This window comes from Urocampus carinirostris, chromosome 20, assembly GCF_059441175.1.
Source record: "Urocampus carinirostris isolate Australia breed hairy pipefish chromosome 20, RoL_Ucar_1.0, whole genome shotgun sequence".
In the NCBI taxonomy this organism is placed as follows: Eukaryota; Metazoa; Chordata; class Actinopteri; order Syngnathiformes; family Syngnathidae; genus Urocampus; species Urocampus carinirostris.
In genome coordinates, this window is record NC_142368.1 from 29,259,099 (window position 1) to 29,285,658 (window position 26,560).

The 26,560-nt window shown below is 41.6% G+C and overlaps 1 protein-coding gene across 6 annotated transcripts in view; it reads right to left on the minus strand.

Moving 5' to 3' along the window:
- aida (axin interactor, dorsalization associated) overlaps nucleotides 1-25,529 on the minus strand; it is a 31,349-nt gene extending 5,820 nt beyond the window's left edge. Inside the window, exons 1-10 of one of the 6 annotated variants that reach the window (XM_088325170.1) lie at nucleotides 24,719-24,807; nucleotides 22,200-22,266; nucleotides 22,070-22,123; nucleotides 21,298-21,352; nucleotides 21,164-21,227; nucleotides 15,561-15,661; nucleotides 5,064-5,186; nucleotides 4,856-4,978; nucleotides 4,665-4,782; nucleotides 4,339-4,585 (exon numbers count right to left, since the gene is read on the minus strand). In XM_088325170.1, the coding sequence (XP_088181296.1) occupies nucleotides 4,408-4,585; nucleotides 4,665-4,782; nucleotides 4,856-4,978; nucleotides 5,064-5,186; nucleotides 15,561-15,661; nucleotides 21,164-21,227; nucleotides 21,298-21,352; nucleotides 22,070-22,090 (783 nt within the window). In that variant the 5' untranslated portion in view covers nucleotides 22,091-22,123; nucleotides 22,200-22,266; nucleotides 24,719-24,807 and the 3' untranslated portion in view covers nucleotides 4,339-4,407. The other 5 variants (XM_088325166.1, XM_088325165.1, XM_088325167.1 and 2 more) reach the window with 5 other exon arrangements.
- Between the last annotated feature and the right edge of the window lie 1,031 nt (nucleotides 25,530-26,560).

Sequence of the window (26,560 nt, forward strand, 5' to 3'; positions counted from 1 at the left end):
ATAGTTGTTGATAATATTATTCGTGATCATAAACTTAACCTGATTGGTCTGTGTGAAATTGGTTTAGACCGGATGAGCTGCTAGACCTTAGTGCTGCCTTTGACACTGTGGACCATAATATCTTACTAGAACAGTTGGAAAAATGGATTGGTCTCTCAGAAACCGTCCTCTTATGGTTCAGATCCTACCTCTCAGATACGACGCACTGTTTTTAATATGGTGAAATCACATTTGAGCCCTTTAGTGTTACCTGTGGTGTTCCTCAGAGTTCAGTACTTGCCCCCCTTCTTTTCAGCATTTACATGCTTCCATTAGGTGATATTTTTCGCAAGTATAATATCAGTTTCCATTGCTACGCAGAAGACACTTAACTATATCTTCCGATGGAGGAATCTGCCACACTAAACTGGAAATTTGGAGAACTGCCTCACTGAGATAAAAGAATGGATGTCACTCAACTTCTTGCGCCTTAACTCTGAAAAGACCGAAATGCTAGTTATTGGTCTATTTAAATGCCGTGACTTTTTCTCAAAAACGGCTCTGAACATTGAGTCACTCTGAGTGAAATTACATTTGTCAGTCAAAAATTTAGGTATCATATTTGACCCCGATCTTTCCTTTCCAACACACGTTAAGAATATTACAAGAACAGCTTTTTTCCATCTTCGCAACATTGCTAAAATTCGCCCTATGCCGTCAGTCGGATGCGGAGATTATAATTCACGCGTTTGTTACCTCCCGTCTCAATTACTGTAATGCACTACTCTCCGGTCTCCCAAAGTCCAAAATCAAGAGCCTTCAGCTAGTACAAAATGCTGCAGCAAGGCTTTTAACCAAGACAAGAAAGTTAGATCACATTACCCCGATTTTAACTAACCTGCATTGGCTCCCTGTTAGCTTAAGATGTGATTTTAAGGTTCTGTTGGTATTATACAAAATCATGCATGGACTTGCTCCCTCATATCTTTCAGAGTTAATCTCCCCTATGTTCCGGTCCGGAGCCTTCGCTCTGAAAATGCTGGTTTACTAGTGATCCAAGAGCCAAGAAGAGATCCGCAAGTTCAAGAGCGTTCTCCATTCGGGCCCCGGTGCTGTGGAATGCTCTTCTCCCTGAGATTCGATCTGCAACTTCAGTGGAAATGTTTAAATCTAAGCTTAAAACACAAACCGTAGCATTTGAAGAAACCTATATTGTATGTTGATAAATGTGTATGATTTGCCCTCATGTCGGTTTTAGATCAGGAGAGGTGTCGTAATAGTCTGTAGCTTGCAATAGTCTTTGATCTGTGCAGCCCTTTGAGACTATTTGTGATTAAGGGCTATACAAATAAACATGACTTGACAAATAGCAGAAAAAGGAAACTGGAGAACAAAAGAAAAAGGCAAGAAAAGAACAAAAAAAAACTAAAAGCTAGAAAAAAAGTTATCAAAAGAAGACAAATTTAAAGAACAAAGGGCAGGAAAATAGAGGAACGAAAAAAGCGGGACAAAAGACATGTTTTATAAAGGTGTATTTGATTGGAAATCATTTGAATGTAACAATCTTTTTGCCAACATTGTACTCCCACTAAAAAGTCCAATAAAAACCGTTAGGAAATTTGTATTTGTTTTGACATAATCTAGAGAAAGTTTTGCCTAGGTTTTATACTTCATATTTTACTCTCAAAATATGTGCATTAAAATGTAAAAGAAAACCAAAACTAATTGAGAGTTTGTTAGACTTAAAATTAACAGTTTTATTTTTTAGGTTTAAGACAAGTGAGTGGTTCCCTGTGTTGACTGGTGTGAGATAGTGGTGTGTGATGTTACCATGGCTGTTTAATGTGTACATGGATGGTCTGGTGAGAGGTGAATGCAACAGTATTTGGCAGAGGTGTAGAGATGATGGATAACAGTGGAACGGTGTGGCAGGTAAGTCAGTTTTTGTTTGCAGATGACACAGCGCTTCTGGCTGATTCTGAGAAAACATGGAGAAGGTTGGTAATGGAGTTTGGAAGAGTGTGTGATAGGCGCAAGTTATGAGTGAATGTTGGGAAGAGTAAGGTGATGGAGTGGGCATGGCTTAGAAATAAGGTTGCATGGACAGGTGCTGGAAAAAGTTGAAAGCTTTAGGTACTTGGGATGGGATGTAGCTGCAGTTGGTGGAATGGAGTGCGAGGTATTGCACAGTGTGAATCAAGGAAGCAAGGTTTTGGGTGCTCTGAGGAGAGTGATGAGCTACAAGAGTATGAATATGGATGTTAAGAGGGGACTGTATGAGAGTGTGATTGTGCCGACTGTGTTTTATAGTGCAAAGACTTGGAGCCTGAATGCAGATTTGAGAAGGAAATTAAATGTTTTTGAGATGAAGTGTTTGAGGAGTATGTTAGGAGTGACTAGATTGGATAGATTGAGAAATGAAATTGTGAGAGACAGAACTGTAGTTGTAGAGGAATTGAGAAAGCGTGTAGATAAGAGAGGTTGATTTGGACACATGGAGAGGATGGATGAGGAAGGAATGTTGAAGAGGATATACAGAGCAGAAGTGAATGGAAGGAGACCAAGAGGAAGGCCGTGATTGACGTGGATGGATGGTGTTATGAGTGCACTGCAGGAAAGAGGTCGAAATGTTGTGGAAGCTAGAGCTCTTGTTGGTGATAGGAATGAGTGGAGAGGTGTTGTGAAAGGACAGTGGGATGTTGGATGCGTTCTTAGGGATGGGCAGGGCACCTGTATGATGCGGCAGGGGTAAACTAGTGAAAGCTGTCGGGCCCTGCTGTTGAACAGAAGAGTGTGTTGTGTCACCCTGGCCTGAGTGACATGGCCGCTTTCTTGTGTTCCGTTTCATCTGGAGGGACGAAAGCATGACCAACTTGGGTGTTTGGGCATTTTGGGTTGACCATGGTCCAAAAACTTTTGTGTGTGTTTTTGCTACTTTTTCCCCTTTTTTTTTTTTTTTGTATGTGTTTTCCTTGCTGTCAGTCACCCCTCTCGAGAGATATGACTAGAGTAGATAGATAAAAAAAAGTTCAAAGCTGAGCTTTTAGAAAAATATTCAAAACAGATTTAACTTTTAACACAACTTTTTGTAGCACCAATCCTTGAGTTATGGCTGCTTCAATAATGACAAAAAACTTTAAAGCAACTTTAAACTTTTTACTGCCCAAATTGTTGACTTATAGCTGCTTTAATTATGACAAAAAAGTTTCAAACCAAATCTAACTCTTGGGTCAACTTTTAAAAGCCTTAAACCTTAAAATCAGCTTTTCAACTTTTCATTGCAACAATGATTGAAATAACACTTTTGAGGTCTGGGAGAGGGAGACAGAGTTGGGAGCAAAAGAGAGTGGTAGAGAGAGAGAGAGAGAGTTGGGAGAGAGAATTGGGAGGAAAAAAAAAAGAGTGTTGGGAGAGAGAATTGGGAGGAAAAAAAAGAGAGAGAGAGTGTTGGGAGAAAGTTGAGAAAGAAAGAGAAATAAAGAGAACGACAAAGACAGAATGATTGAGAAAGAAAAAATGGAGAGAGAGTGAGAGGAGAAAGAGATAAGAAATGGAGAGAGAGGGAGAGAGAAAAACAGTGAAGGAGAAAAATAGACAGAGACCGAGGGAGAGAAAGAAATCGAAAATAAATATAGAAAGAAAGAAAGGGAGAGAAAGAGCAGAAGGGGAAATATAGTGAGAAAGAGGGAGGAAGAAAGAGAGAGAGTATGTGTGGGAGAGAGAGAGCGAGAAAAATAAATACAGCTCCAGTTGTTTTGTTACTGGTGCCTGGCTTTACCAGCATCCAGTGACATATTTTAGACAGCAAGTCATTTTCTCTCGTGCTTCTCTCAACGTATCCTTTCGGGCAGGATTAAAACCCTTAACAGGCTTATATGGCCCGTGGGCTGCATGTTTGACACCTATGATCTAGCTCAACCAATGGCATTCTGAGGCTGCTATAAACTGACATGAATTCTGCCATTCTGTGTCAACAATACACACGCGCAGATTGGCTATGTCACACTTGTTTACTAACACGGAAAGCGCTCTATTGTTGGGTAGTAATTGAGTTGTATACAGAAGACTAAAAGGAAGGAACGATTTTATGTATAGGGACCAGAAAATGAGCCCAATTTGGACTCATTTTAATGATATCGATTGCTCTGAAGCACAGCGCAATCTTTTGATCTGAGAGACTGCTGATCTTTTGATTTTTGTTTTACTTAATTTTATTTTACATTTTATGTGGTTTTCAGAGGATCAGTGTCAAAAATTGTCAAATTAGAAGTGGAGTTAGTTATAGTTTTTTTGTTGTTGCCTTTTTATAATTTATTTAGAATTACCAGTCTTTTTTATTTTTATTCTTCCCTTTTTTTCAGGGCTTCCCTGCAAAACATATGAACTTATTAACTACTGAATCATTTGGTGCATAATGTTTTATTATTGTTAATAATTTATTATTAAAGAAACAAAAAATCTCAGTGAGCCAAGCCAAAAAAGCCAATTTTCTAAATAGCTGTCTTCTTTGATGCAACCAGTAGGTGACGCTTCACATGACAACACCACAATAACAAGCCACCAGAGCAGGTGTGTCAGCGTCCCAAAATTTAAGCATTTTTCAGACCTTGAAAACAACATTAAATTCAAGCATTTTTGAAGGATTTCAAGCCTCTATACGAACCCTGTATTTATCTGTGACTTACAGCTCGATCACAATGGGTCCAGGCTTGATCTCGTCTATCTCCAAGAAGGCAAAACATTTGGTGCTGGTAAACCTCTTCTTGGGTTTGTAGTGTTTGAATTCAAAAAAAATAGCTGCTCCTGAGGAAGACCAGTTATATTTTTGGAAAATAAGTCAAACTCACGTCTGTTTATGGTATTTTTTTTCTTTTACCTTTCGGTAATTTCTCCACATGCCTTTGGAGCTCCACATCCATGCTAAAGTGAATGTAGATGTCTTCCTTTTTGGTAGCTACGGGCGTGTCCTGCACCGGGTCCAGGTCAAGCCCATTCGAATCTGCTCATTATTTAAGAATTATTGACATGAATGATGAAACTGCACACCAAAGGGTTTCTGCACCCCCCCCCCCCCCCCCCCTTACCTTTGACGCTAATGCTCATGTACGGATCAATGCATTGCCCGGCGTCCTTCAGACCAATTGTTTCTATTCTAATAGTAAGCAGCGTCATCCCAGGCTCGGAGGGTAACCGTGGCAACAGGGTACCTGAGTCACAAAAATATACTTCACCGTGATGTAATTTGTGACTATTAAAAATAGCCAATCCCTTTCTTTTCTTTGACGAATAGTAATAACATAATAATAACATTATTAAATGTTTACACAATAGCATGATCATTAACAGAGTAGTAACATGGTTAAAAAAGTGTTACTCTGAGGGCGAGTTAATTGCTCTTACGAATAGTAATAACATAAGTAACATAGAAATAACGTTAAAAAATTGGTAAATGTAGTTCAGTACTTCGGATAATAGTAGGCTACAACACGAAACAGGATAAACTTAGTAGTGACATTGTATCAAAATAGTAATGAAATTATTATTATTACAATGTGTTTTTTGCACTTAATGGAATTGTACTGCTTTTATGATGCAACTTTCTTTCATGCACTATTATAACTAAGGCCAGTCTCTAAGCACTGTGTAGTAAACATCCATCCATCCATTATCTTCCGCTTAGGTCACGGGGCAGCAGCCCTAAAAGGGAAGCCCAGACGTCCCTATCCCCAGACACCTCCTCCAGCTCATCCGACGGGATCCCCAGGCGTTCTCAAGCCAGCCGAGAGACATAGTCTCTCCAGTGTGTCATGGGTCGCCCTCGGGGCCTCCTGCCGGTGGGACATTCCCGGAACACATCCCGAGGGAGGCGTCCAGGAGGCATCCTTATCAAATGCCCGAGCCACCTCAACTGGCTCCCCTCTATCCGGAGGAGCAGTGGCTCTACACAGAGTCCCTCCCGGATGATGTAAACATTTTTGGCTATATATCCTGATATTTATCCTGCGACTTATACACTGGTGCAATTCCTGTCTGATATCATTAACACATTATTATATCATTTTATAGGTTTCTTTCACATTAACCTTTATGTGTGAAATTATCAACATAATAGATCATTTCACACTAAAACAAAAATGGCACCGAAATAAAATCGTATTCTGCAGATTACAAGAAACAGATAAGTGGAATATGCAGCCTTAAAACAGATACATGAAAGTTTGGAGTTAGCGAAAAGCGGAGTCTAATGTAAGCATCGTGGAAGAGGTAGCGAGGAGTTGTTTGAAAGTGACACCCAGTTTAAATGTTTTATTGAATTTAGTGATTTGTAGTGAAACTGATAGTTAGGTAAGAATGTTCTTCATGTTAAGAGTTATCTTAATAACTCTTAATATTTTACATCATAACTGAGATTACCAGTCATGTCAGTCATTTAACATTGGTAAAATGGCGGCGCCCTCTGTTGGCTGCGGCTGCATCGGCTCGCTACAACGGGTCAGGTGTATCGACATTTCGTTCTGTGTACATTGTTACAAAGAATGACAATACAAAGGAAATTATTATTACCAGCTCAGTAGCCTAGATGGTAGGGCGCCCGCTTTGAGACTGGGAGGTCGCTGGTTCGCGCCTCGGTCGAGTCATACCTAAGACTTATAACATTGGTAAAATGGCGGCACCCTCTGTTGGCTGCGGCTGCATCGGCTCGCTACAACGGGTCAGGTGTATCGACATTTCGTTCTTACAAAAGAATGACAATACAAAGGAAATTATTATTATTATTATTAGTATACTGTAGACTTATTCAGCCTGTTGTTCTTCATTTTATTTTCATTTTAATTGCCTTTCAAGATGACAAGTATGTTTTTGGTGTTTATTTTTTTTTTTTTAAATTAACCCCCAAAAATGAGATGTAGGTGTATACACTGCCAGAAATACATTCCCCCTAACCTTTTCAAACCACTGACTCTTCCAAAACAAGGGAGAACCTCGAGAGACTCACAGCATGTCAAACAAGACCCTTTTTCTTTTTCTTATTTTGGTTTCCGCTGCGAGTATTGGATTACATAAACCAGCCTGAACTGCACCCAACAGCTCCCTGGACAATGGGGACAAAATTCTGGAGCCTCGGCGGTCAAGGAACGGGAGCGGCCAGTGGCTTCCTTCTATTTCCTCTCTTTGTTTCTTGAGCAATAGAGGAGTTCTGCCAAAGGGAAGTAAGGTCCAGGTTCCATGTTGTGACTCAAATAGTGCTTAAAGCCTTAAAAAAATGTAATACAACCCCTTGCAAAAAATATGGAATCACCAGTCTTGGGCAAGCCCTAACTCAGACATTTTATTCTGTAGAAAAAACTCAGATCAAAAATATTAAACAATAGTAAGGTCATTCAAGGGCAACATTTTGAAATTCAGAAACACTAAAATAAATTAAGAAAAAAAACATTGCAATGGTCAGTAAATGTTAATTTCATAGCGCAAGTGCAGGGAAATAAATATGGAATCATTTAATACTGAGGAAAAATAAATGGAATCAGGGCATTTTGAGTAGAAAATAAGGACACACTCAGTCAGTTTTCTTTCCTAAATTAGGCTCCTGGCTTAGATTAGGTCTGCTTGTTAGTCAGCGGTTAAAAACAGTGCCGTTGTCACACTCTGGCGGGCTCCTCAACTAAATGGATTGGCAAGAATCATGGCTCCAACAAGAGGGTTTTTTCTTGAGACCAAAGACAGGGTCGTCAAACTTCTTGTATGGTTGCCAAAAATGTGGGCTATTCACAGTCAGCTGTATTGGACCAAGTACAAACAGCATGGAAAGGATGTTTAAGTCAAGCGTACTGGTAGACCAAAGAAGACATGTAGGAGTCAAAACAAACAACTAAAGGCCATACGTCTTGAAAACAGAAAATGCACAACAATGCAAATAAGAGGAAATGGGAGTCAATGTATGTGACAGAACTGTGCCAAATCGCCTAAAGGAAATGAGATTTTCATATAGGAAGGCTAGAGGGAATCCATCACTGACGCTAAAAAAAACAAAAAACAAGACTGCAATGGGCTAAGGAGAAGCAATCATGAATTGTGGATGACTGGACGAAGGTTATCTTCAGTGATGAGTCACCAATTTGCATGTAACAAAGTGATGATGCTGGAACTTTTGTTTGGTGCCGTTCCAATGAGATTTACAAAGAGGACTGCTTAAAGAAAATATAAAAATTCCCACAGTCCTTAATGATAAGGGGGTGCATGTCAGGCAAAGGCACCGTGGAGATGACTATGGTCAAATCTGCAATAAATCCACAAGTTAAAGTTGAAACTTTGGACAGCTCTCTTGTTCCTTCAATTGAAAAAAAATGTTTGGGGATGATTAACTCATTTTCCAAGATGAAAGGGCATCATTCCACAGAGAAAAAACTGTGAACGCATTCCTTGGAGAAAGAGGCATGTCAATGATGACAAATAGCCCAGATCTCAACCCAATTGAAACCTGTGGTGGAAATTGAAAAAAGTTGTCCACAGCAAGGCCAGACCTGCGAAGATGACCTGGCAAGTGCAATCAGATAGTTGAGAGTTCATTAGATTGATGAAAAAATACTGTCACTCATCAAGTCCATCCCTCAGAGACTGCAAGCTGTCATAAAAGCCAAAGGTGGTGCACCTATATACAAGTGATATGTTTTGATTGTTATTTGTCTTTTTTTATTATTCCATTTTTTTCTCAGAGTGGAGTGATTCCATATTTTTCCCTGTGTTTGCTCTATAAAAGTAGCATTTACTGACCACCACAAATGCTTTGATTTATTTATTTTAGTCTTTCTGAATGCCAAGGAGTTGCACTTTTGAAAAACTATTATTTTTTCATGCTTTTTATCAGTTAGTTCTAGGTGTTGTATCACTCAAAATGACGCAGTCAAAAATGTAACATTTGATCCTTAGAAGTCGTTTCAGTTACATGCGGAAAATATGACTACAATAGTTTTCATTCACTTTCGTAATATTGCAAAGATTGGCCCGTCTGTCGCAATCTGACGGAGATTATAATTACCGTATTTTCCGCACTATAAGGCGCACCTAAAAGTCTTAATTTTTTTCAAAAGCTGACTATGCGCCTTATAATACAGTGCGCCTTATATATGGCTCAATATTAAATTCGCAAGGTCTCGCAACTTACGCAACAGCCGCCAACTCGATTTTCCCCCGAACGTGGAGTAGCCCGTGGTGTATGCTGGGATTTATATACCGGCGTTTCATTGGCTAACCAATGTGTCAATCATCATTTGAATCGATCGCTATTGGCTAAAGTTATTCAGAGCCTCGGATTGGCTAGAGGGCCAAAACAAACCCTGCAATTGGCCGAAAAAGATGTGTCAATCATCCGTTAAATCGATCGCTACTGGCTGAAGTTATTCGGAGCCTTGAATACACTAGAAGGCCAAAACAAACCCTGCAATTGGCCGAAAAAGATGTGTCAATCATCCGTTAAATCGATCGCTATTGGCTGAAGTTATTCGGAGCCTCGGATACGCTAGAGGGCCAAAACAAACCCTGCAATTGGCCAAAAAAGATGACTGAATAGCAAGCTTGCTAAACTACGGCATAGAGAAAACATTTTTTACTATTCTGTATTTGTAAATATTTTACTCTCCTGGATTTACTACACTCACGGTTGTAAGAAGACCATGATTGCGTATCATTATTGAACGTGAGAATTTAGGTGAGTTATGCGGCTTTATATTTTCCCGGTATCTTGTTTTAGAACGATCTTGATGTTGCTGTGATGAGTTGAGTGAATTAAACTCAATTCCAAGTGTTTATTGTCATATGCACAGTAAAGTTGCGACCGAAAAAGAAAATAGAAACTAAGGAATGGTTGGCATTTCTTGAATCCCAAGACTTTAACCTTCCGAATGATATTTGAAATGACGCATTTAAGTGACATCGTACGGACATCGCATCCGCACGTGTCTACGACACGTATTTGCTTCTTTGCAAGCTTTGGGAATGTTAAGGGGGTAATCAGTTTGACTGAATCATCTGACTGTTTTGTCGACGTTCCCATTGTAGCGCCTTATAATCCGGTGCGACTTATCTATGGAAGATATAGGACCAAAACAGTTTTTTTGGGGGTGCGCCCTAATAGTGCGGAAAATACGGTAATGTGTAAATTACTCCTCCGCTAGATTACAGTAATGTATTGCTCTCTGGTCTCTAGATGTCTAGCATTAAAAGTTTGCAGCTGGTTCAAAATGCACAAGTGAGAATTTCGACTAAGACAAGCAAGTCTGACCATATCACTCTAATATTAGCTAACCTGCACTGACTCCCTGTCCCCTTACGATGAGACTTTAAAGTTCTCTTACGAACACACAAATGTTTGCAGGGACTTGCCCACTCTTATTTCTCTGAATTGAATTTCTCCAATGTTCCACCACTGACCCTACATTCTGAAAATGTTGGTCTACTTGTGACTCAAAAGCAAAGAAGTCTGCAAGCTCAAGGGAGTTTTCCATCCGGGCCCCTGGTCTGTGGAATGCTCTGCCTCCTGAGACGATCTATAACCTCAGTCGAAGTATTCAAATCTAGACTTAAGACACATTTCTATTTTATAGCTTATGACTGATGCCGACCTCATACATTTTCTGTCCTTTCCGGATGCCTGGTTTAGGGCAAATTGACTGAAAAGGATGAGTGATGAGTCAGTGGACCAGCACCTTGACCTGAAGCATGTCAACATCTGCAACAAGCACTCAGCTGAGATTGGAAGCTGTGTCTTTGCTGTTAAGAATTTCTTTAACAATTTTACACATTACTTGAGTTTTTTTATCGATGTTGACTTATGTTTTGTGTATTGTTACCCAATGCAACATCTATTGGAGCCTGGTCATCCTTGAACAGGGATTACCACTTGTATGACCCTTTCTCAAGGTTTCTTACTTTCCTAATGCTAGGGGTTTTGAGTTTTTCTTTCCCCACATGTTGGTTTCAGATCAGGGGATGGTGTAATTGTGGCTTGTGCAGTCTTTTGCAATATTTTGTGATTAAGGGCTTCACAAATAAGTGTAACTCGACTTCACATGTGGGACCCTTCCCACACGCGAAGCTCCCTCTGACCAAAGGCAAATCTTTTCAGATTCAGATCTACTTTATTTTCATTCTAGTACACGTGTATACAGAACGATATGTCGATACATCTGACCCGTACAGTTTCCTTGAATGTACATAAATAAAATGTTGAGTTGGAGTATTGAGTACTAATAATATACTAAATAATTATGGCTATGTATAGTATTTTACAGTAGTGCAAAGAGTGCAAGAGGAGCAGCTAACCAGATGTGCAAAATGGGCAGTAAGGTAAACAAGTCAGTCAACAGTAACAATAACACTGTAGTACGAATAGTGCAGAGGAGAACAGATGTGCAAGGAGTGGCTAGCTATAAAGAACTGCCAGTAGTTCAAAAAAGTCAAACAAAACCAACAGATGTACAGATTAGCAGCAGTTTAGAATTACTATGTGTTTGATTGGCGATTTAATAGTCTAATGGCCAGGGGGACAAGACTATTGTGGAACCTGGTGGTCCTGCACCGCACACTGCAGTACCTCTTCCCAGAGGCTAGCAGACTGAACAGTCCATGATAATGTTCTTGGCTTGGGATAGGCAGCGCTTCTGGCCAATGTCCTGAATGGAGGGGAGAGAAGTCCCGATGATTTTCTCTGCTGTCCTCGTCACCCTCCTCACACCACCCCAGTCGGAAGCGCTGCAGCCTCCACACCACACAGAGATACAGTTGGTCAGGATACTCTCTATGGTGCCCCTGTAGAATGTGATGAGGGAGGGTGGGGGCAGGTGGGCTCTCCTCATCCTCCGCAGGAAGTACAGTCGCTGCTGTGCCCTCTTCACCAGTGATGCAGTGTTCACGGACCAGGTGAGTTTGTTTGTGATGTGCACCCCTAGGAACTTGATGCTGCTGACAACCGCCAAGCCTTGTTGTTGATGAGAAGTGGGGCATGGTTGGGCTGGTTTTTCCTGAAGTCGATAATGATCTCTTTAGTTTTGTCAACATTCAGGACCAGGCTGTTGTCCCTGCACCAGCCCACCAACTGCTCGACCTCCTCTCTGTAGGCCAGGTTGTTGTCGTCCGTGATGAGGCCCACCACTGTTGTGTCGTCCGCAAACTTTACGATGTGGTTTGTGGCTGACCTAGGGACGCAGTCGTGTGTCATCAGGGTGAACAGCAAGGGGCTCAGGACACAGCCTTGGGGGGAGCCCGTGCTGAGGGTGATGACATCGGAGATGTTCTGACCAATCCGCACTGACTGGGGTCTGTCAGTGAGGAAGTCCAGCAGCCTGTTCCGCAGGGGGGTGTTGAAACCCAGGAGTCTCATTTTGTTTACCAGGTGTTGTGGGATGATGGTGTTGAATGCTGAACTGAAGTCCAGGAACAGCATCCGCACATGGGTGTTCTTCTCCTCTAGGTGTGTCAGGCTCAGGTGAAGCGCAGAGGAGATGGCATCCCCGGTGGAGCGGTTTGTCCGGTAAGCAAACTGAAAGGGGTCGAGTGAGGAGGGGAGACTGGAGGTGATGTGCTCTTTAACCAGTCTCTCAAAGCACTTCATTATGATGGGAGTCAGTGCAACGGGCCGGTAATCGTTCAATGATAAGATCTGGGGGTTCTTTGGCACTGGGATGATGGTGGTAATCTTGAAGCATGATGGTACCGTGGCTTGGTCTAGCGAGGTGTTGAAAATGTCTGTTAGTACACAAGCCAGCTGATCGGCGCACTCCCTAAGGACCCGCCCTGGAATGTTGTCAGGGCCTGGAGCCTTCCGTGTGTTGACCCTTCTCAGGGTCTTCCTCACGTCAGTTGAGTCCAGGAGGAGTGCTCTTTTGTCCTGATGTGGAACCGCTTTCGCTGCAGGGGTGCCAAGTTGTTGAGGTCATTCAGAAAGTCCATGCTAGTGTCCTGCACTGGGGCGGTGGTTGGCTTGTATCTGGTGATGGCCTGAATGCCTTTCCACATATCCCTGGTGTTGGTTGTGCTGAGGAAAAGGTCCTGGATTTTTTGACTGTGCGATCGCTTTGCTAGTCTGATAGCACGGTTAAGGTTAGCCCTCGCTGATCTCAGCGCCTCCTCATCACCAGATTTAAAGGCAAGGTTCTGTGACTTTAGCAATTTGCGTATCTCAGCAGTCATCCAGGGCTTCTGATTGGCACGGGTGCAGATGGTTTTGGTATTACTGATGTCTTCTGCGCATTTACTGATGTAGGCTGACACAGACATGGCGTACTCATCTATGTTTATTTTGTTGTTGTAAGTGGCAGCCAATTTAAACATGTCCCAATCTGTGCATTCAAAGCAGTCCTGTAGTGCCTCCATTGCCCCCTCAGTCCACACCCTCACCTGCTTCACTGTAGGTTTTTCTCTGGTCAGCAAGGGCTTGTATGCAGGAATTAGCATAACAGAAAGGTGATCTGATGAGCCAAGGTGGGGGCGGGGGGCTGCTCTGTATGTTCCTCTGATATTTGTGTAGACCTCTTGTAGCAAAGTCGACATGCTGGTGGAAATGCGGGAGAACTGTTTTCATATTGGCCTGGTTAAAGTCCCCCGCTGCAATAAAAATGCATTTGGTGTAAACATGCTGCAGTTCACTCACAGTTCGGTAGAGAACGTCCATTGCCTCCTTTGTATTAGCGCTGGGGGGCACGTACACGGCAGTAATGATGGTAGCACTAAACTCCCTCGGTAGGTAAAAGGGTAAGCAAATCACCGTCAAAAGTTCAATGTCTCGTGAGCAGTGATTCGAGATTATCCTAGCATTTCTACACCAGTTGTTGGTATAAATGCATAGTCCGCCACCCCTGTTCTTACCGGTGAGCTTGCCGCTTCTATCAGCGCGGAAAGCAGTTAGCCCCACAACAGCGTCATCCGGGATAGATGAGTTTAGCCGTGTCTCCGTCAGAATTATAGCGCAACAGTTTGTCATCTCGCGGTTCGATGTAAGTTCCACTTGTATATGGTCCAGTTTGTTGTCCAGGGAGCGAACGTTGGAGAGGAAAATGGATGGGAGAGGCGTTTTGAAGGGTTTAGCCTTCAGCCTAGCCGTTAGCCCGGCCCGACAACCTCGCTTCCTCCTCCGGTCACAGCACCTCCTCTTGCCACTTTTCTTCGCTGCTTTGTAGGCCGCTGGGTCTTGTTGACGTGGCACTCCGAAGCCAAGTAAACACTCCAGAGTGGTCGTAGCAACGAGCGCTGGATTTCTGGATGTTCGCATATCCAGTAAAAAACTGCGATCGTATAATCTGCAGTTAGAGTTGTCTTTGTTCGCCCTCAAAAACTGAGTCGAAGACTGGGGTTTTGAATGTAAGAAACTGTAGCGAGCAGATGCAGCCGCAGCCGTACAGGGCGCCGCCATATTGTATTGACAAACCAACAAACCGTTTTGATGCTCTGCATACATAATTTCATTCTGACAGCCTCTGAAATTATTCCTAATCATTGAAATTAGTTGATTATCTTAGAATCTTATTGATCAGTACCTTCAATTACAACGTCGCCATCTCTATTCAACCCCCCTTACCTACATGGTGCCTTTGCTTTTGTTGAGTAGAAGCACAAGCGAGTTTCTTTTGATACAATGTAGTGTGTTATTGATTTGATCTTCTTGCCCAGTGAATAAGTATTAGCTTGTTGGAATCATTGTTTGTGTGTTTATATTTTCCTTTGGATTGAACAGTTATTATCAACATCAATGAACTGCAAAATCGATCATTTTAAAGCTAAAATGCAATGTTTTAAAATAATTGCTCTTTCGTGATACTAGAGGAAAAATAGGCTATTTTAGAATAACTCTGATGTGGATCTTCTCCCCCACCCACTGAATGATCCAGCAAATTAGGATTATAAACCCTATAAACCACAATTTAAAGCAATTACTCCCTACAGCGACTTAGACTCCAGTTGTGTCTTGTATGTTTTTTTATTCTCAATTATGCATTTTTTGCCTGGCGAGTTAGATGAAATTAGTAGCCTTTCCCAAAAACCTGGTTACCTCTGTGTTAAAAGAATCCAAGCCATGCACCAAACACCCATACAAATTCAATGTTACGATTACAGTGGGACCTCGCTACTTCGCGCTTCGACGTTCACGGGTTCAGAGCTTCGCAGGCCTAAAAAAAAAATAATAAAAGAATAAAATAATTTAAAAAAAAAAAAAATCTTTTTTTTTTTTTCCAAGCATTTTTGAGGGGGCGTCGCTACTTCGTGGTTCCATGTTGGCGGGTTCAGAGCTTCGCAGGTCTAAAAAATAATAATAATAAAATAAAATAAACATTAAAAAATATTTTGTTTTTTTAAGCATTTTTGAAGGGGCGCCGCTACTTTGCGGATTTTCACTTATCGCGAGTGGTTTTGGTCCCCATTAACCACGATAACCGAAGTCCCACTGTATATCCTACCTCGCGAAACTGCGGAAAAAAATTGTGCCGTTAAGAATGAGTGTCATGTATGTATTAGTCATGCAGAGCACCAAATGGACCGAAACAAAAACAGCAAAGTCAAATCGGGACTCAAGCTGAGGATGTCAAAAGTACCAAGAGCTCTTGGAAGGAACGCTAACGTGGAACAGGCAACTGCAGCGGCGTCTTCTCCCTCCAGCTCTACGTTTTCTTCTTCGCTGGGAGCTAGAATTTTTCTGATGTGCAAAAACAAGAAATAAATTAAACGTGACAATGTTCGCAAAAATTGTGACAGTTGAGGGTGGGCTTTGGCATGTAGTCGTTAGCAGCTAGTCGTTTGCATATACTTGTCAGCATGCAGTTGTTAGCTACAGTTATATTTGATCCGAATCTGTCGTTTCAGTTACTTGTGAAAAATATTACTAGATCAGCTTTCTTCCACTTCCGTAATATTGCGAATATTCGCTTGATGATGTCTCAATCCAATGCTGAGATTAAAATTCATGTGTTTATTACTTCTTGACTTGATTATTGTAATGCATTGCTTTCTGGTCTCCCGATGTCTAGCATCAAAGGTTTGCTCCTGGTTCAAAAGGCAGCGAGACTTTTGACTAAGACAAAAAAAAAGTTTGACCATATCATTCCTATATTAGCTGACTAGCACTGGCTCCCGGTCCGCTTAAGATGTGACTTTTAAGGTTTTCTTACTAACATACAAATGTTTGCATTGACTTGCCCCCATACTTCCCATATCGCTTACATTTATAAATATTACCTATGTTTTCTTTCAATTGATGTTGACCATGTTTCGTGAACAGTTACCCAATGCTAAATCTATTGCACACTGATCATCCTGGAAGGGGGTATACCACTTGTGAGGCCCCTCAAGGTTTCTCATTTTCCCCGTGCATGAGGTTTTGAGTTTTTGGTTTAAGATCAGAGGGTGGTGTAATTGTAACATGTGCAGTCCTTTGAGACATTTTGTGATTACGGGCTATACAAATAAATGTGACTTGACTTGATTTGACTACAGTAATACCAGTAAGAACACTTCTTTATTACACTAAGTAATAACAAGTAAGTTATAACCAAATAAAAATGAATGGGCTTCTTTATTTTAAATGGGCCTATGCATTTTGAATTGGCATCTTGGCATGTAGATGTTAATATCTACCCGTTAGCATGCAGCCGTTTAATAGAAATGGTAAATGGTCTGCATTTATCAAGCGCTTTTCAAGTCACTGAAGAGCTCCCAAAGCGCTTTACAATGTGTTTCACGCTTACCCATTCACACACCCACACTCACACACCAATAGCAGCGACAGTCATACAAGGCTATCTGTCTATCGGGGGCATTAGGGAATTAGAATTGGGAATTTGAATTAGCATGTAGATGTGAGCATATAGTCATTAGCATCTAATCATTTGCATCACAATGAATGAAAATGAATGGCCCAATAATATTGAATGGGCTTATTCATTCTGAATTAGCATGTTAGCATGTAGTCGTAAGAATGTTGTCATAAGCGCTGCTCGATAGAGTCTACTTTTCAGAGTCTAGCCATCAGCGTGTAGCCGTTGGCATGAAAATGAATAAAAATGAATGTCCCCTTTAACGTTAAATAGGCCTATTCATTTGGATTTAGCATGTTAGGATGTAGAATAGAATAGAATAGAAAAGAATATACCTTTATTGTCATTGTTACAAAATGGGTTAACATATTGTGACTACGAAATTGGGCATGACACTCCAGTTTTACACATTAACAGTGAGGTATGAGCCAAGAAGATAAAGGAACAGAGAAGATATGATTATAAAACAAGGGGAATAAGGCTATAGTTATAATTTACATGGTATTTACACAAGAAATGTCGGCATGTGGGATGTTACATACAGTTGTTATCGTGATACCGTTGGTATCGTAAGGGGTGTGCAATATTGCATTTGGTGCAGAAGTCATCATAGTGCAAAGAAATAGTCAGCATATGCATTGGTACAAACATAGTCATCATAGTGCAGAAAAAAGAAATGGGCAGACATTGTGCAAGGTGAGCAGTAAACATAGTGCAGTCGACATGTGCAAGAACATAGACATGAGTACCATTATATTCGTATGAGGTAGTGTTGGCAAGAGTTTTCAGTTTTTTGTGCGGTGTCAGTTTACAGTGAACAAACATAGTGCAGTCAGCATGTACGCGAGTACTATTTTACATTCGTGTGAGGTAGTTTTTTGCAAGAGTTCAGTTTTTCTGTACGGTGTCTGTTTAGGGTGGTAATGGCTGTGGGGAAGAAACTGTCTCTGAGTCTGTTTGTTTTTGCTTTGTGTGACCTGTAACGCTTGCCGGAAGGCAGCAGGTCGAAGAGGTGGTGGCCGGGGTGAGAAAAGTCCTTGATGATGTTTTCTGCTCTGCTGAGGTAACGAGAGCAGGCAATGTCCTCCAGACTGGGCAGAGAGCAACCGACGATTTTCTGGGCTGTTTTGATGATCCTCTGGATCTTTTTCCTGTCTGCTGCTGTGCACCCAGCATACCACACCGTAATGCAGTATGTTAGAATACTCTCCACTGTGGCTTTGTAAAAGGATGCCTGCAGCTGCTGTTTTATTATTTTTCCTGAGCAATCTCAGGAAGTGCAGTCGCTGCTGGGCCTTCCCTACCACCGCTCTGGTGTTTGCAGACCAGGAGAGGTCATCGGAGATGTGCACACCCAGAAATTTGAAGGAGTGGACTCTCTCTACACAGTCTCCTTTTATGATGATTGGTTCTGGATTCCTGCCATTCCTTCTGAAATCCAGAATCAGTTCTTTTGTTTTTGTGGTGTTCAGTATGAGGTGGTTTTCTGAACACCATGTTGACAGTGACTCCACCTCATCCTTGTACGCCGCCTCATCCCCTTCAGAGATGAGGCCGATCAAGGTGGTATCGTCAGCGAACTTAATTATAGTGTTTGTGGGGTGGGTCGGTGAGCAGTCCGAGCTGTAGAGGGTGAAAAGCAGGGGGCTCAGTGCACAACCTTGGGGGGAGCCAGTGTTCAGTGTTAGGGTGGGAGAGATGTGGGTACCGAGTTTCACGGACTGTGGGCGGTTGGAGAGGAAGTCCACCTAATTGGTAAAATGGCGGCGCCCTCTGTTGGCTGCGGCTGCATCGGCTCGCTACAACGGGTCAGGTGTATCGACATTTCGTTCTGTGTACATTGTTACAAAGAATGACAATACAAAGGAAATTATTATTATTATTATTATCCAGTGGCAGATGGAGGGATAGAGTCCTAGGTGTGCAAGTTTCTCCACCAGTATAATGGAGGCTGAGCAGAAGTCCAGAAAGAGCATTCTGACGTAGCTCCCCGGTGGTCCAGGTGTGAAGTGCTGTGTTTATGGCGTCGTCAGTGGAGCGGTTTGCCCTGTAGGCAAACTGGTGGGAGTCCAGTGTGAGTGGCAGGGAGTTTTTGAAGTGCAGGGACACTAACCTCTCGAAGCACTTCATGACCACAGGCGTAAGATCGACAGGCCTGTAGTCGGTGAGGCTTTCCACTGCTGACTTTTTGGGGATGGGAATGATGGTGGAGGTTTTGAGGCAAGGTGGGACGGTCGCCAGTGACAGGGACCGGTTGAAGATGGTGGTGAAGACCCGAGCCAGCGGATCGGAACAGTCCCTGAGTACCCTCCCTGGTACTCCATCCGGGCCAGTTGCCTTCCTGGGGTTAATGGTATTCAGCGCACGCCTAACTTCGTGCTCCTGAAATGTGAGTGAGTTGCTGCTGGTTGTTGGTGGGTGTGATGTGGCTGTTTGTGGCCTTCCAGCTTCAAAGCGAGCGAAGAACCGATTAAGGTCCGCAGCTAGTGAAGCCTCAGCCTCAACAGTTGCCAGGTTGTGGCCTCTGAAGTTGGTGATGTGTTGAAGACCCTGCCACATCCTCCTCGGGTCATTTCCAGCGAAGAGGTGCTCGATCTTCCTTGTGTAGGCTGCTTTTGCTTTCTTGATGCCTCTCTTCAGGTCAGCCCTGGCCACCCCGTAAAGAGCCTTGTCAACAGACCTGAAGGCGGTGTTGCGGTGTTTGAGGAGGGTGCGCACCTCGCTGGACATCCAGGGTTTTTGATTTGGGTAGACCTTGATTTTTTTATTTACTGTGACTTCATCTGTGCAGTATCAGATGTAGGATAAAACAGTGTCAGTGAATTTCTGGAGGTCATGGTGTTCAAATACTACCTCCCAGCAAGTTTGATCAAAACAGTCCTGCAGTTTAGACAGGGCTGCCTCAAGCCACGTTAGTATTGTCCTCGTTACAGGTTTTGTTTTTCTTTCTTCTTTGTGATCGGAATTAACTAGGTGAGGGAGGGGGGAAACTTTGTATGCGTTTTTGATGTTGCTGTAAACGCGGTCTAAAGTTTTTTCACCCCTTGTTGCACAGTTCACATGTTGAAAGAATTTTGGAAGAACAGTCCTTAAACATGCCTTATTAAAGTCGCCAGCGATAATGAAAGCTCCGTCGGGGTGTGCAAGCTGTTGTTTGTTGATGCAGCGAGCACGAGGTTTAGCGCTGTGCAAGCGTTAGCATCCGGAAGAATGTAAACAGCTATCACAATGAGCACAGTTAGCTCTCGCAGTATGTAGAATGGTCTACACGATACCGCCAGAAACTCTATATCGGGCGAGCAGTGTGCATTTGCACGTCACACTGGGTATTTGTATATTGTATTCTTTTGGCTTTATTATTGTATTGTTCTTAGCTCAGGGATGCTGCTGGAAATGTGAATTTCCCTTAGGGGATGAATAAAGTATCTATCTATCTATCTATCTATCTATCTATCAATAATTCTGCTGTTATTGCACCACGCATTATGTACGTAAATGCATAGTCCCCCACCTCTTTTTTTGCCGGAGTCTTCGTTGCGGTCGTATCGGTGTAGCGTGCGTCCTGCTAGCTGGACTGCAGCGTCGGGGATCCGCGGGTCAAGCCAAGACTCCGTGATCACAAAAATATTGCTATTCCGTACGAAGCTGTTGGTAGCTATCCGCAGCTCAAGTTCACTGATTTTGTGTACGATGAATCTGGCGTTGGTCAGGAAGATACTCGTAAGGGCTTGTCGGTGTGGTCGCCTTTTTAGCTTCTCCGCTAAGCTTCCCCGAGAGCCTCGTTTTTGTTTACGTTCCCTCCGCCGTCTCCGTCGCTTATTGGGCGGGCAGATCACCCAGGGAGATCCCGGTGGTCTTCGTATGTCCTTTGGGATGTTGTTGTTGCATTATAATCGTGAAATGAGTCGAAATCTAATCTTAGACCCAGGTTAATAAGTTCCTGGCAACTTAATGTGATAGTTGGCGGCCAGGTATTTATCAAAGAAAAGATGAGAGATAAAAGAACACTTAAAGTAAAAAGATTTACTGGAGAGACACGTGAAGCCGCAGCGTATAGACGCGCCGCCATGTTGAAAGAAATGTAGACGTTGTCATGTTGTTAGCGACTCCTCGTTAGCATCAAAATGAATTAAAATGAACGGTCCCGTTAATATTGAATGGGGCTTATTCATTTTGAACTAGCATGTCAGCATGTAGTTGCTAGACCTAGCTCGCTAGCATCTGCTCGAGGCATTAGCGCATACCCGTTAGCATGTAGTCTCTAGTGTCTACTTGTTGCCACTGTGCATTCTGCAGTGATCTTCATCTCGCAAAGCCAGCCCCAAATAAATGAATAAATGCAGGCAAATCAAATATTTAGGTGCACACTTAAAGATGCTTCTTACTTTAAGGGCACAGGCTGGACATCAAAGGGGAATTCTTTGTTGTACGACATCACATTTGTAATGACTGCGGGCATAAAGACAAAATATTGCCAATCTAAGAGGGATTGGACTAAAGACGACAATTTGTAACTTACTGCTTTCCAGTTTCTTCAAGTCTTCCAATTTGAACTCCTCTGATGACTGTGAGCTCTAAACAGAAAAGGGAAATTGTTTTGGGGGGTTGAATCAGAAATATCAATGGTATTCAAAAATTGGTATCAGTATCTAGCTAATTTAGTAGATTAATTATACTGGTGTGATTCTAACAAAGTGTAATTAAACATTCCTAACATTAAGAGAAAAAATATTTATTGCATTTTTATTTAATAGTCAAAAATGGGTTTTGTGTTTTATTTCCTGTTATTTTTGAGCAATGGGGTCGCAATTTTAAAATAAACTGAAAAAAAATTGAACGATGAAACATTTAACTGAATAATTAAAAAAAAAATCAACGAGTAAGATAAATATAAAATATTAAAATTTTTGGTTAAGTTACTGCTCCCGAATTTAAGGTAACATAAATAACACAGTAAGAACATAGTACCGGTAATAACGTGAAAGGTAAACATTCCATAACAAAAAAAACCAACAAAAAAAAGACAAAAAATGATAGCACAAAATGAGACAATTGTTTTTTTCATTTGATTTCACCAATTTATTTTTAATCTTCAGTTTTTGTATTTAAGTATGCACTTTGATTTTTTTGTTTCTTGTCTTAATTCATAACTTACTTGTTTTTTGTTGTTTTTCCCCTATTTGTTTTATCCATATTTCTTTTCACTATTATTTTTAAAGGGTGAGTTACACATCATATGTAAAGTACTAACAATGTTTCACACAAGTCATTAAATGAATTTCAAAACAAACCTGCAAACTGTTACTCCGCATCTCCAGGCATGTTGCAATCTTCTCTAAAGTTTTCTGAAGCGCATGCAGAAAAATAAAGTTTCATGTACATATGTGACGTGACATGTTGGAGCGTGTAGACATAATTTACCTTTTGCTCTTTAGTGAAGGCTGCAGAGTTGGATGACTGTGCTTCTTTCCGCAGTTGCTCCGCGAGACTGAAAATAAGTTTGCGATTAAAACCAAAATTAGCACATCACTATGGAGGACTGCCATACATAGGAATTAAGGTATAAATAAAAAATGCCATATAAATGGCCACATAAATAACTCATGTAATACCTAAATATTTGAACACATCAAATGTATTCATATTTTTATGCAGTTTTTCATTTATTCATTTCGGAATTTGTCGTATACTTTGCCACAACCAGCACGGCAGCGCAGTGGTTAGCGCTTGTGCGGCACAGTTCATGTCATGGGAACCTGTCGTGGGTTCAAATCCAGCTCCAGACTTCCTGTGCGGAGTTTGTATGTTCTCCCTGTGCTTGCGTGAGTTTTCTCCGGTTTCCTCCCACGTTCCAAAAACATGCATTTCAGGTCAATTGGCCGGTTCAAATTGTCCCTAGGTTTGAATGAGCGAATGAGTTGTCTGTCCCTGTGTGCCCTGCGATTGGCTGGCAACCAGTTCAGGGTGTCCCCTGCCCACTGCCCGGAGATGGCTGGGATGGGCTCCAGCCTCCCCGCGATCCTAATGAGGATAAGCGGTACGGTAATGAAATGAGACTTTGCCACAACAAAATGTTTTTCGAATGAGGTGGCCCAGTTGCCAGAGCTATTCTCCCATTTGTTGGTCAGGGATACACGAATCGATTAATACACCAATAGGTCATGTAATTAAATGCATGACAAAACAAATGCCAAACGATATACCAAAACAAATGCAGAAAATTGACAAAACATATCAAGAAACGACAAAATAAATGACAAAAATGCGACAAATTACACAACAAAATATGTGACAAAACACACGACAAATCAAACAACAAAATCAATGCCAAATTACGAGAAAAAAATATTTTACAATTTACACAACAAAATAAATGAGAAAATATGACAGGATTAATATAAATTTATAATGCATTAACAACAAATACTGATCATTACAGAGACCCTCACAGTTGAGTAGTATTTCCTTCCATTATAACTTTGTGAACCAACTATTTGGCCAAGGACAACAGCTGCATTGTCATGTTTGTAACTCGGTATGTACTGTATATGTTCCTTGTTTTCCAATGGTTTCCCCCTAGGGATGTGATTGGTCAATATGCATTTTTGTAGGATTCTGTGATGTGAAATTTAAATTTGAGCATAAAAAAAGTTAAAACTGTTTTGGATTTTTTTTTTCTGATTTATTTATTATATTTCCTGTTATTTTAGTGTTCATAATGTGTTTAAATAAAAATGTAAAATGTTTTCTTTTTAAAATGTATTCATTTTACATTTTGTAATGTATTGTTTATTTTGTTGGATTTTTTTTCTGTTGCCTTTCTTTAATTCCCTTCTTTAAGTCATTCTGTGCATAATGTTCTATAAGAATTAGTAAAGTAGAGGATAAAAGCTAATAAAAACCACCAAGGGTGAAGGTTAGGGAGAGAGTTCTGAGTGAGGCAGACTGATGAGACTTTAGCCTGTTGGTTCTGGATCCAAGACTATGCAGTCAAAACAGACAACAAAAAAAACACAGAAACAAAAGCCAAAACATACTACAGATTATGTGACAAAATTCACAACAAATCACACGACAAAACACACAACATAACACACGACAAAATAAATGCTAAAAACACGACAAAATAAATACATACAATGGCTTACGAAACTATTTGCCCCCCTTGAACTTTGTCACCTTTTGCCACATTTCAGACTTCAAAACATCGAAATATAAAACTAATTTCTTGTGAAGAGTCAACAATAAGTGGAACACAATCATGAAGTGGACACACTTTATTGGATATTTTAAACTTTTTTTAACAAATAAAAAACGAAAAAGTGAGTGTGCAAAATTATTCTTTAACATGTTTGACCACCCCCAATCGTTCTTACCCCAGAGTACTGCAGCTGTCCCTTCCCCTCTGGACACCAGCATGGAGTAGGACAAGCCGCCCGGGGGAGCAACAGCCCACATTAAAACCCCACCACCACATTTGCATATTATCCTAATTTTATTACAGTGTGCATTTTCCGTAGCACTATTTAAATACTCTATTGCAAAACGTTATATTGGCTATTTTTGTATTCTATAATTAATTTTATTTTATTTTTCAACACAAGGATACTGCTGGAAGTGTGAAATTTCCCTATGGGGATGAATAATGTATCCATCTATCTATCTGACTGGTGCGTTATATCCCCCGATGCAACTTGAATAACTGTGCAGTCCTGAGTCCTCGATTATATTTAATGGGCAACAATTTGAAGCTCCCCAAAATGCAAGTGCGTTGGTTATTTTTTTTTTCAAAAGCATCCCACCACTTTCATCAAACTGATCCAAGGTTGTTTGTCAAAGTCCGCGGTCTGACTGTACTACAGCACCGGGGTGCTTGGACTTCAAGTGATACATCAGGGTGCTCCGGTGTTAATAAATTCAGCTTTGCGAAGCATACATACATGTACGCTAAAAGAGTTTATTTTCCCTTTCCGTCGCCAGCATACTACGCCACAATAGCCTCAGGAAACGGAAGTGACTCGTCTTCCTTTATCGGAGCAGCGCGGCTTAGCAACCCCAAAGCTCTGAATGTAAGATTGCCCCTGGTTTGCATCATTATTAAGCAGACTTGTTGAGAAACATGGTGACGATTTTCAAGCATTTACAACCGAAGTGACGTCATTAGTATACTCGTGATTGTTAGGGGCACTTACATTTGATATTCGTCAATGGCTTCCACTAATTGTCCCCAAGAGTCAAAGTCAGTTCCTTTTCGGAAACTTGCGTTCCATTTCTGCAGACTCTTGTTGACATCGGACATGTTGGCTAGGCGGCTACCGGCGGCACGGTCAGGGCAGCATAGCCGGGTCATAGGGGTTGGGGGGATTCTTCGGGGCTGGGGCTCCTCCGCAGCGCGGTTCTTTGCAATGGTTGACTTACACGGCGATGGCTGACATACCTACAATTACTGGACAGGACAAACTTGCTTTTGTCTCCTTCTTCTAAATATTGTTTTGTAATATTGTCTGCTGCGCGCTCGTCATGAAATCCCATCCGCGAAGAGGGAGAAACCACCGGAAATTCGTCCCTTTTGGGGAAAGGGTGCGCGTGATTTTAAACGCGGGTTTGCCCGGTTTGTGCGGTGCGAAATGCTCTGTCAATTAAGCATGGTTACTTCACAGTTTGGTTGGTGGGTTGGTTGGCTGTGGTGATGTGCTCCTTGGCTTGAATTCCCTGAAGCGTGTACTTAGTATTTTAGATGAGTGGTCGAGGTGTTTGTTGACGACGTATGCGGTGACTTTTAAGTTCCACAAAGCGGTCGTACCACCTAACAGTTACGTCGTAACTGATTCAGGAAACGATTTACTAGCTTTAAGTGAGGTTCTGAATACAAGTACCTCCGGGAACGGTGCATTCGCACTGATCGCTGCATGGCTCTGTGGCCAGGACCTTGACTCGGCCTCTTGGCTGAAGGCAAGTGTCTCGGCCCCTTGGCTTTGTAGCGTATTATGATTTGACCGATAATGGATAATTGATAAAGAATATAGAACAATAAACCTTACAAAATCCCCCCCTGAATACAAGTGGCAAAGAAACTACCTCGGTTTTGGAAAACACAGAAATATGCTCTTGCAATTCTTAAACAAACATGTTAAATATATGCCCCCATGCTTTATGTGTAGCACACCTGAGTTTTTCCAAAGCTAGTGAAATTCTCTGCAAAAAAGAAAACGCCTGGGTCCAAAACATTGTCCGCCCAAAAATTGTTTTTAGGTAAAAATAGCACTTTATTTACCATATTTTTTCTCTTGTTGCATACACACAGAATAATTTATCATACACTCTTACTCTGTTACTCTCTTAGTGCATTCTTAAAATATGTATTTTATTGTATTCAAAGCATTTTTTTCACACCAAAAAACGTTATACCTTATTTGTCCCCACAATGACAAATGTGCGTGTGTGTGTGTGGAGCATTCCCCTTGAGGGCTTCACTGCTTTTTGGGCCCTCATTTTGCCATCACTAACATTTCCTGTGGTTTGTCCTGGGCAAGTTCAGCATACCTGTCAACCTGTACCTTTTGCCGTACAAAGTACCTTTATTATGCATTTTAAGACGTGTACGACGTACAAGGAAATCTGTATGGAAAAACGCAAATTTGTCAATTATGACTACCATCCGGTATACATCGACCGCAAATCAATCAAGTCATACGAGTTCGCCGCGGTACCCTCTATTTCGGTATCGTTTTTTTTCGTTGCAAACTAAGTGAGCGGTTTGATGTTACTGTGCGCATGCGTCT